Source organism: Berghia stephanieae, chromosome 9 (genome assembly GCF_034508935.2).
Source record: "Berghia stephanieae isolate SIO BIC M18660-M18661 chromosome 9, UCSD_Bste_1.3, whole genome shotgun sequence".
Classification (NCBI taxonomy): Eukaryota; Metazoa; Mollusca; class Gastropoda; order Nudibranchia; family Aeolidiidae; genus Berghia; species Berghia stephanieae.
The window spans coordinates 33,053,044-33,065,230 of NC_088368.1; the positions used below are offsets into that span (position 1 = coordinate 33,053,044).

General features: G+C 33.7%; 1 protein-coding gene across 1 annotated transcript in view; it reads left to right on the top strand.

Moving 5' to 3' along the window:
- LOC144980079 (endoplasmic reticulum transmembrane helix translocase-like) overlaps positions 1-12,187 on the top strand; it is a 47,276-nt gene that overhangs the window by 1,449 nt on the left and 33,640 nt on the right. The window contains exons 2-9 of the mRNA XM_078927566.1: positions 1,256-1,345; positions 1,966-2,153; positions 4,666-4,738; positions 5,530-5,685; positions 7,332-7,401; positions 9,066-9,172; positions 9,918-10,047; positions 11,919-12,101. Of these exons, the coding sequence (XP_078783692.1) occupies positions 1,256-1,345; positions 1,966-2,153; positions 4,666-4,738; positions 5,530-5,685; positions 7,332-7,401; positions 9,066-9,172; positions 9,918-10,047; positions 11,919-12,101 (997 nt within the window). The remainder of the gene's footprint in view (positions 1-1,255; positions 1,346-1,965; positions 2,154-4,665; positions 4,739-5,529; positions 5,686-7,331; positions 7,402-9,065; positions 9,173-9,917; positions 10,048-11,918; positions 12,102-12,187) is intronic.

Genomic DNA, 12,187 nt, shown 5'->3' on the forward strand with positions numbered 1-12,187 from the left:
TTATAGATATCATTTGGTAATAGAGAGATAATAAGTTAGGCTGATCGATTTAAGAAATTATTGTTTATAAGCTAATTTAAATTTGCTTTGTTGATGGAATATGATTTGCAATTGATTAATAAAAAGATTCTTATTTATAAGCGACTGAAGTTGAAAAATCGCCAAGTTTTAAGAATGTGGCATTAAAATTGCCAAAGTCACAAAATAACCGTAGTAAACTGGTATCAAATTGAAACAAACTCATCTCGCAAGAACTCAACTCGATAATTCGATAGGCTACTTGGCTCTAAATATCTGTACACATTGATGGTTATCCAGGGTCGACTCTGAATAACCATCTACAGTTATCCAGAGTCGACTCTGAATAACTGCCTACAGTTATCCAGAGTCGACTCTGAATAACCACTTCGTAAATAAATTCATTACAATCTCAATGATCAATGCACTTCTTTCCTTTCCACTTTCACTTTTACTTTTACTTTTAGTTTTAGTACAAGTGATGGGAGGCATTGCGAAAGCTCCTACATCCCCAGTATTCTTGTTCTAGTAGGGGGTTTGGGAGGGGGGGGGGACTTTAAAAAAAAAAAGTTTCCCCCCTCCCAAACCCCCTACTGACTAAAACTAAAACATTATAAAAAAACAAGAATACTGGGGATGTAGGAGCTTTCGGAAGGCCTCCCCAAGTAATCTCACTTATAAACTATGTCACAGCTATATTTGATTGCATTCATCAATCATTCATTTTTAAAGATGAAAATATAATCCTCAATTTGTGCTAAATGTAAGTCAATTAAAAGTCAAATGGCTAAGGATGGATATTTTAATTTTGGTGAATGGATGGGGAAGGGAATAGCCTGAAAGCACTTGCCATGAAAAACGAGGGAGAAAAAATTGAAAACACACCAAGCAAAACCATCAAAGGCAAAACAAAACAGAGGAAATAAGTGAATCAAATAAACAACAATGACAAACAAAATTAAAACAGTAAACTAATTAAAAATAACTGAGAAACAAAATTATACAAAATACACATCAATGACAGTGTTGTCATAATGTGACCAGGATGCACCAAATTCTGTCATTTACGTCTCGTCTCCCACTCCATAAACTTGTTATGCTGTGAACTGTCATCTGAGAGACAAGTCACAGTCAGTGACCCCTGTATTATTTATCACGTCCTGCAATTTAGACTGTCATTGCTAAGGACCATATTAAAGTCATCTATGTTTAACTCTCACAATGATTTAATTTCCAGGTTTCAGACCCATTCAAAGCTGGCTGGGTGAAAGTTGTCCCAACTCCTAACAATGGGTTTACAGAACTTGTCAAATTGCACCACAAGAAGGTGCGTAGAAGGATAATATGCAAATTATATTTTTCCTTTAGTGTTCATAATCTTCCTCTCTGTTTGTTTTTCTTTCTTAATTAAATCATGATAGTTTAGAGTGTGTGCCAGAACCAGGTTTATAATCATAAATTAATATCTTAATATTATGTCTTGTACTTTTAATGGATTCATTGAACACATAAAAACCTTGATGCAATTTGTTTTTGAGGATCGACAGTTTTTATTTTATCTATCCCAAAATATTTATGCGTGTTTATGTTGTCTAAAATATACGGTAAACTAATTGTATGCATGAAAATGGCATGTCACCATGAAATGAGTTATGAGGAGACTGAACCGAGAGATAAATGTTATTAGCATGTTTGAATGCATCTAATGCTTTTCATCGAACTGTGACAAATGATGAATTTTTATCCAGATCAAAAGATAATAACAGTCATTTAAGACAATATTATGACATGCTTCTAGGTTCCGGGCTCTGTCACAGTCTTTGGATATATGACTTAATCTTGACTCCCAATTCTTTCTTCCTTTTCTTTTTGGATCACTACATACATTATTATATTAAATCAGCATAAGTCAAATATTATTTTAATCCCTTTTTCCTCCCTCACCAGGAAGAAGATGATGCTCCTCTGTGGTTTAATTTTCAAAAGATGAAATACATTTATGATGATAAGGAGAAGAAAACATTTGTTCCTATTTCCTTCCCTGTTGACCATTCAATTCAGTTCTACATGGACTGTAAGGGATACCAGGAGGAATCAGAAGTTGCTGCTGCAACCAAACAATATGGAAAGAACTCGTGAGTGTGAATAGTTCATTATTCTTTGTATTAGGTTTTACATTTAGAATACCTGTTATGATTTCATGGTATAATAAGGAAAAAATAAAATTTAAAATCCAGCAGCACTTTGAGGTAGATAATTAGAGAAGGGGCCGAGAATTATCAGAGCTGGGGAAATTCTTAGATTGTATAAAGCTAGGTAAATGCTTTTTGTGACGTTTTGATATGAATAAATTCTGACTTCAGATGAGATTCACTGTCCTATTATCCACCATTAGAGAGGTGAATATGTCAAGTGGTCATAAATTGTCAAAATTATTTATTTATTTATTTTAAAAATTGAAAATGGACTCATTATTATATTTTCTCAACTTTCTAAAGTACCTTGAATTAAATTGTATTTAGTGTAGAGTTGTATAACTGGTAACTTCGCCACAACCCTCCAACGAATTGTCCATATTCGAAAGACAAGGCATGAAGGTATGTATTGCTTCAGTTTTCAGGAAACAAATGAAAAATCTTTAAAAGTTATAGCACATCAAAATTACATGTCGTAATCAAGGCAATCCTACACTAAAGTTCCCCTAGATTGTTCATTTGAATGTGAAGGCCCTGGTCACAAAACCAATGCGGTATTCACTTTGTCCCATCCATATCACATTAACAAAATAACCGAAAAGGCAAGCTGCACCCTCGCGTTTCTCCGCTGAAATCTTAGCCACGCCTCAAGTCATGCAAACAAAACGCCTACCTCACACTTGTTAGATCACAATTGGAATACGGAGCAGTTGCTTGGGACCCCTACCTGAAAGAGGATATTAAAAAACTTGAGCGAGTCCAGAGACAAGGCGCCCGGTTCATAACTGGGAACTATAAGAGCAGAACCCCAGGATGCATGACAAAAATGTTAGAAGAAAGAAACCTCATCAGCCTCCAACAAAGAAGAAAAGAAACCCGTCTGTCATTCATGTTCAAGATTATAACAGATCAAATACCATCAATAAAGGCAGACTCCTTTTTCACGCCAAGACTAACAAAAGAAAAATCTGAGCACTCACTTTTGCCAACCACATAACCGAAAACCCCATTGAGAGATACGCCACAAACAATTCGAACTGCTTCAAAATCCCACAGACAAGAACACAAAACTACAGAAATTCTTTCTTCATTAGAACTATCTCGGAGTGGAATGGGCTGGATGAACTGGTCATCATGGCACCACACCTAAACGATTTCAAGGCCCAATGAGGACGCTGCTGAAATACAACCAGACTATTGGTTTCTTCAGCGCCAACCATACAGATATCCATTTTATTTTCATTTAAGAGTATATTTGAGCTTTTATATAGCGCAATATCCACTTAACATGCTCAGAGCGCTTTACAAGGGGTCCCTGGTCAACAGCAACATTTAACATTTAGGACGGGACATGACGCCTGTTAGGCGATATTACAATTTTTCGGACAGAGACAACGCTGTTAACGGCCAGGTACTCATTTTACACCTGAGTACGGTGAGAGAATGTGAGTATAGAGCCTTTTCCAAGGACTCAACTATGCGCCGAGCGCGAGGCTCGAACCCAGGACCTTCCGATCCGAAAGCGAGTGTCATACCACTTTACCACATAGCTGCATCATCAGAAAGAAAATTCTAAAAATATTTAAAACATTATTTCAAAAGTATACACATTTGGGTAAATTCGCTGTACATCACTATCATTGTATAATAATTATTCCAAAGTGATCTTTTGTGAGCAATAGACTTGTAACCACAGAAATCTAAGTATGTTAAGAAAAGAAAATATGAATATGTAATTGGTTATAATAACCAGAAATCCGTTGACTCGGGTATGGATGGGGAGCAGGCTATGATCTTGTGACTCTGGCATTATAATGTGTCCTCAGGAAGGCACTTTACATACATCATCATACCTCTGTCAAATGCGAATAAATATCTGGCAATAGGCAGTATTGGACAATGTATAGAGATTTGAGGACAAAACATGTTTAAGAAATGGAAATTGTTCCTCATATTGTCTAAGTACAAAATCTCACAGTGAAGTTACATGCCGGTGGTGGCGAATATATCCGACAACCGTGGCAGTAAAACAAAAAGGATTCTTGTGAATAAAATACGATATAAATCTACGTTAACACTTCATGAAAATACAATAAATAGGCCAAGTAAACCTAACGTCAATGTTTGGGTTGTCCAATTGGCAAATTAGCCTCTCATGGCAGGCCAGAAGTGAGACCTTGAAAAAACGTTGAAATTACCCGACTTTACCTTAACCAGTATCATTTTCCTATCCCATATCAGATTATTTTTTTTTTAGAAATTTCTTCCACATTTTCCCCTTTTTTATTTTCTTGAAATTTCTATCTTTCACATTTTTTACTCTTCCAATGGGGATTCACTAAATAATATTTCCTTATATATGGAATCTCTTTATATGGTATATGAGGTTCACACTTGTAATTAAGTTTTTTTGTTTTTTTTTAAATTACATTTATCTTCTTTTTTGTCATAGGATGGTCATGGATATTCCCAAATTCATTGAATTGTTTAGGGAGAGAGCCACAGCTCCGTTTTTTGTCTTCCAGGTTAGTTGCCAATACATTTATATTTGCTATTTTCACATCACTGCCTGTAAAGGAATGTGTAAATTCACTTACTTTAAGTCATATTTGTGGTGATATGAAAAATAAAATCTCCACATATATCAGAAAATTATAATTGAGATTTTTATTTATTTTACATTTTTTTTCGTGTTTCTCTTATTAAGTTTCTGAACAGCTAAACTAGGAATTAAAAAAAAAAAAAAAACTGGTTTAGATTAGATGTCGTTACCTTGCAATTAGATGTAGTGTTGAAAAGAACTAATCAACTAATATACTGCAGTGCTTTACAATGGGTCCCAAGCCAATAGCAAATGTAAACATGTGGGACAAGACATAACACTTGGAAAATGCTATTGCAGTTTTAATTAACTTATATATATATATATATATATATATATCTATAATATATATAATGTATATCTATTTATATATACATATATGATATAATACAATTCCATGAAATGACTTGGCCTAAAAGTTGTTCCACTGATGTGTAAATGCTTTTTTGTTTATATGATCATACATACAGTGGAATCCTGATAGTCAACACCTCCGAACTAGAAAGAATGGTTGATTTTATCCAATATCAGTGGAACACTCGGATAAAGACCAAAAGAATTTGGGACCAACAAGAGGTTTTGACTTTAAGGAAATTCCACTTTAATTTATAGAAGATCCAAATTTGTTTTCTTTTCCTTATGTAAGATTTCAGGATTTATTTTTTGCACTTATTTAAAAATGTGTACAATTCATCTTTGCTGTATCACCCACAGGTGTTTTGTGTAGGTTTGTGGTGCCTGGATGAGTACTGGTATTATTCAGTCTTCACTCTGTTTATGTTGATTGCATTTGAAGCTACACTGGTACAGCAGCAACTGCGGAACATGGCGGAAATTAGAAAAATGGGAATTAAGCCATACCTTATTGCAGTAAGTGGAACGGTGAATCTGGAGTAAATTTAAGTTTTGTTTTGTCATTGTCCTCACAGTCATTATCATCATATTCACTGACACTCTGGTTAATGTTGTATCATCATCATCATCATCATCATTCTTATATCCAATCGTTATTGGTCAGTGGGTCTGGGCCAACTTCTCAATGAAATATAAATTGATAACCAAACCCAAAAATTGTCTGATATTTGGAAGTCACACTGATACATTTACTAATTAAAAACAAGTCCTCTATTATTCACACGTGCCAATTTGCCAGATCCATGCCAGTTTCATAAACAGTTATCAGACAGATTTCAGAACTGAATTTATCTGAAATATATTGGTAAAGGGCTTTTTTAATGAAACAGAATAACCATCAGGATTGAAAAATCGGTGTGGATTTCCAGGGCTGCCAGTTTTTAGCTTTTAAATTCAGGATTTCATCAGAAAATAAAAATCCTGATGATGGTGGCTAATAAAAGAATCTGGCGTAAATAAATATTAATTATGTAATATACAAAGACTCTTGCTTCATCTAGACTACCATTTGGCAATACGTATAATGCTTAGTTTACTCTTTTTACCTTTGTTAGATAGACTATGTTTTACAATTGTTAAAGATTCATGAGTTTTATATACAAGCTGCATAGCCATACGGTTGCAGTTACATAGATATTGTAGCCTTCTTTGTTAAAATAATATCAAATGCTCTCTGGCCTTTAGGTCAAAAGTCAATCATAACCCCATAACCCCAATCATAATAAGTAATATTGTGGGCCTTTAAAATTGTTGTAAAGAAAGTACAATTCATAATATTTACAAAAGTCACGTCTCCAATAATAAGAATGGATGTAGTAGTCATATGTTGCATAATGTTATGTAACATTTTTGATGTGGTATGAGTTAAACTGATGAGCCAATACGCTTTCCTCCTTTTTGACAAATTGCCTTGATCATCACTGACCATTACCTACCTATCATCAACATGGCCGTCCTCAAAGTTTTAATTGTACGCCTTGCATCATCACCTTTTGCAGTGTATTTTAGAGTCATTGAATCCATAGAGTTGGTATCTGTCCTTGTTTTAGTAACGTCAAACAGACTGCAGTTCCTTGTTACTCTTTGGAGAAAATGCTAGTCTATTACAAGTACTTTCAACCGGAGTGGACATAGGTCCTGAGAAGTTTCACAACTGTATTGCTCATGGGTGCAGTAAAGATTTTTCTGCTTCCTCCCTGCCTTCTCCCTGCCTACCCAGCAATGATTGGGCAATCGGATCTGTTGGATCTGATGGAAAATGGTATATGATTTACCATCATCCTATCTAAAGGATAGAAAGCAATCATTTTTGTCCATTTAACTCTACAGAAACTGGAATTAACTCTGGCTCCGTGGGTCTTATGTCTCTCAAGGACCAATTTTTTCTTTTTAGCACATCATTGGAATTTGCCATAAAAGATGAAATAAAACAAAATTCATTTCACAGTTAATAATGCTGGTAGGAATGTAGGGCCAGAAAATAAAATCTTGTCCCCTTTGAATGCGAGTTAGTACCCAAACATTGAGCTTTCAGGACCTCTGATGATGTGATAGAGATCATATCGAGAATTATTTTGTACGACTTTTCTCATCTTCCACAGGTGTACAGAAATAATAAATGGATTAAAGTTATGACAGATGAGCTTCTCCCAGGGGACTTGGTATCCATAGGTAAAATGGGATTGTTTATGTGTTTCTGTCTTGAAATTATAGTTAATGCAACTTTTTTGTCTAATGGTACGACTTTTGGCTTATGACCTTTGCCTTTAGTCTCTGTGTTTGAGTACCGATGTGGGCGGCACAAAGTTTAGTTCATGGAAAAAAAATATTAACAATATTTTTTAAAACTTGAGCTTTTATATAGCGCAATATCCACTAAAGGTGCTCAAAGCTCTTTACAAAGGGTCCCTGACTAACAGCAACACATAACGTGTATAACGAGACATGACGTCTGTTAGGCGATATACAATTTTTTTTTCTGACAGAGACAACACTGTTAACTTCCGATCCGAAAGCGAGTGTAATACCACAAGACCACATAACCGCACGAAATGGAAGCTTCAATTTGATTTTAAAAGACAATGCCATCTTCTCATCTCTTTAGTGTCTCATTCATCATGTTATGATGACAGAGGGGAAACCCGAAACGTCTGTCTTTGTAAATTAAATGGAATTTTCTATTCCATTTTGTGATTGCCATTATTACTCCCAGCTTCATCAAGTAGCAACATTTGCATGGAAAAATGATGTTTACTTTAATATTCTCACCATTCTCTTATGTAAAATGAGTCCCTGGCCAGTAACTCTAGTCTCTGTTTTGAAAAGTAAAATGTAATGACACCTTACATGTATCCTCCTACACATTAAGTGTTGTTGTTTGAGCACATATGGGGTTCTTGCACCATATAGAACCAAACATTTTGGGGGAAAGGGGATTAATGTGTTGTTTGTTTCAAAATATTATTTATTCATATTTTTTTTCTGTTTTTTTTTTAAATCTTTAAAAAAAGTTTTTATTGTGATTTGACATTCTTTTTATTTCATTGTCAATTCCATTTAACGCAAGTGATTTTTCTTGTTTAAAAATATATATTTTGTTTGTAGAATATATGATTATTTTTGTAACTTAAAATATACTCTTGTTTTTTAGTAGTTTTTCAAAGTTTCAAAGATCACCGGGGGACATTTAGAAAAATAAACCCAAAAACCCGAATATTCTTAGGTAATGATATAGTGAAACTCAATGGTATTCAGAGCAAAAAAAAAAAAAGAAAATAGAAGAAGCAAAAAAGTATAAAGTTTTATGCATGGAATTAAAAATATAATTTGTGGAGTTTTGTTCACATTTGGCCTTTTAATGGACCTACCTTTGTTTCTTTTAATTAGACCACAATTTATTTACAACTTTATCATTCAGCATCAATCAGAGAATTTTCTAGGATTTAAAATGTCATTATTGCAGAGTAAATATTTCCATTAATTACTCTGTAATATTTCCAAAGATCTGAACAAATGTGTATGAAAGGTGCCAGACAAAGAAAGAAAGAAAAATAGAAGAAAAAAACCATCCCAAAAAATCAGTCCAACTCGACTGGGGATTGAACCTCAGACCTTCTGATTACCGGTAATCAGAAGGTCTGAGGTTCGATCCCCAGTCGAGGTGGACTGATTTTTTGGGATGGTTTTTTTCTTCTATTTTTCTTTCTTTCTTTGTCTGGCACCTTTCATACACACTTGTTCATATCTTTATTTTACACTGTTGCCTGATCCTTAATTTCTTAATGTAATATTTCCAAAAGATTTCATAATTGAAAAATCTTTCCTTTTTCCCCTAGTGCGCTCTTTCGGGGAGCGTATGATACCCTGTGATATGTTATTGTTGAGAGGACCTTGTATTGTGGATGAATCAATGCTGACTGGTGAATCAGTCCCTGTTATGAAGGTATGTTTTTAACAAAATTATACTCAACTCCTGTAATGATCACACAATTAATGTTTTTTGTTTTGTTTTTTTCTTTTTCATTTTTTCCCTCTTTAAATGTTTCATTTTGATTTTGATCGTCAGTATGTATGAGTGTTTAATATTTGTCTTCAATGTCTATTTTGGAAACATGTTTCACTTATGCAACTATGAACAATTGAGTTGATGGGGAAAATGTTGGTTATTTAAAAAGTGACAAATGAGTGTGTAGATTTGTCAACTGCTTAATGTATACATTGATTTAATTATGAAGCCTGACAAATTTCAAGACATAGACTTTACCTGAAAACACTTTGTGAAAGATTTTTTTATCATGCTTGCTCTTGTATAAAGATAATGTGAATCTGTTAATGCTCTCTCCCTGTTGTTTAATTATTTTGTTTTTGAAATGTAATTGCATCGGAACAATTTGGCTTTTTAGCTCAACATTTTAGGAGGTGTAAGTTTTCTGAGTACAACTGATTGAGTGCCAAATGTGACGGATGACATTGTTAGAAGAATGATTTAATGGTTTTGTAGCTACTGATATAAAATGTAAGGAGTTTGTTGCCCTTACTTAAAAGGAGGAAGCAGCCTGTGCATTTTTTTTTTGTTGTTGTTTGTTTAAATATATTATTTTTATTACCAGGAGTTATTCATGAATTGTAAACTTTTGATGTCTATTGTTTTTGTTTTATTTTGTTGTTTGTTTTTTTTTTAACTCCAGGAACCTGTAGAAGAATTAGAACCCAATCATTTTCTAAATATAGAGCAGGATGGAAAACTCCATGTTTTGTATGGGGGAACCAAAGTTGTGCAACATACCCCACCAACTAAGTCAGCGACTGGTATTAAATGTGAGAATTTTTTCTTTTCTTTTCTATCACTGTTGACATTAAAAAAAAAAAATTACATTTTATCTGCAATACAGTTTTTTTTTTTTTTTTGGCTCCGATGAAAGGTATTTAATGTTTCATTGGACTAAAAAACAAAATTGTTATTTTGAAAAAGTATTAGAGTAATGACAAAATAAATTGCTCTTCTTTGTTACCTTATTTGAGTCTTAGCCTTAGTCTAAGGTCTCTTAGTGGTAGTAGCACATAAAGCTTGGTCAACATTTCTCCAACTTGGATGATCAGAGGTTGTGAAGCTTGCTGTTTTCATTCCTTTCCACTTCTACCATTCTCAGCCAGGCTGTTGTGGGATAGCCATGCTTTGTCTTCCACCCAGGGGTCCACTCCAAGGCAAGACCACAGTCGTCTTCTGGTCCTTTTCTCAGAATATGGCCTATCCAGTTTCATCTTTTTCTCTTCATTTCTATGCTGATATTTTCTGTCCCAACCATCTGCAGTATTGTGCAGTGGTGCCAACCATACATAAAAAATGCGTATTCTTACACAATTCCGTTCTTTGTATACCTATACGCATTTTGTTGAGGATCATGCGCATTATTGTAATTTCTATAATTCATTTAAATATTTTTAACAATTTAAATACTTTAATCTTCCTGTTGACTGGAATTTCACATAGGGAGTTCAATATAAACTTATCTGGCTGGGTCATGACAGTTTATAGATGGATTCTGGAAGTCAGAACTATTTATATAGTCTGCACGTTTATTCAATTAATCTAAATATCGGCTATGATATTTCTAGTTTGGTCTAATTGCCCATTATCTCGTCATGGACTTGTTATCATTTTGCAGGATCATATGCGTTTTTTCAAAATCTTACTCATTTTCTCTCTCCCTTGTATACATTTTTATGGGTTAGGGTTGGCAGCATTGATTGTGTCATTTGGTACATGCTGTTGCATCTAATTTGGAGGAGTCTTTTGATACACTTGGACTAGAAAGTATCAAGTTTCTCCTCCTCCACTTAGTTGAGTTTCCATGTTTCAACATCCATATAGCAGCACAGGAAACTCTAAAAACCCTTGAAAAGGCAAACCTTTGTGTTCCTTCCAATATCAGCTATCCAGCCATCATCCAGATTGTGGGTGACGTGATACGAATCAAAAAGGATTCTTCTTTGATAATTGACAAATTAGATAATTTATCCAATGAGAACCTGGGACCAAAAGTAGTAGCTCGTTAAACTGTAGATAACAATGACAAAGTTGGTCATTTGTGAATGTGAAAAGAGTGCTAAGATTGAAACATGAATGTTTAACAATTAATAATATTTTTATAGATGGTTTATTATTGTTTTTTGTTTTTTTTTTGCAAGTAGTGATTTGTAATATTAGAATAACTTTTCTTACACTATCATCACAGACTTTTAGTTTTTACAGACATATTGATTTTATCCTATTTTGGCAATCTTTTAGAGGAAAACTAATACTTAAATATTACTTTTCTTTTTTTTTTTTTCACAAGTTGATCTAGTTTCAAATTAAACCATAAGGTATATACTCTTGGGCATTTTTAAAGTAACAATTTATGTAATGGATGCCAATAGTTATTTTTAGAACTGATGAGGATTTTTTGCTTCAATTTCAGATTATTTTGAAATTATTAAAGATTTTCTTATTGTTTCCTGTGACAGGTCTGTAAATGACATGCATAGAATTATTGTCACAGTCATTTATTCACTTATTAAACATTTTGTCATAGTACATCCAATCCTAAGATTCTTTTAGAAACTTGGAAGACATATTTCATGAGGATTTCATCATTATTGTAGATATTGCATGACATGTCTTTGCTTTTTGTACTTTTCTTTCTCAGCAAACAACAATGGTTGTATTGCCTATGTCCTTCGCCATAGTTTTAATACATCACAAGGGAAATTACTTCGCACCATTTTATTTGGTGTCAAGCGGGTGACAGCCAACAACTTGGAGACCTTCTTCTTTATCCTGTTCTTGTTGATATTTGCCGTCATTGCAGCTTCATATGTTTGGATCAAAGGTAAAAGAGCATTAAAAAAAAATATATTGGTTTTTACCAATACAATTGCATTTAAAAAAAATGTTTTTTTGGTCAAAGGATTTAAG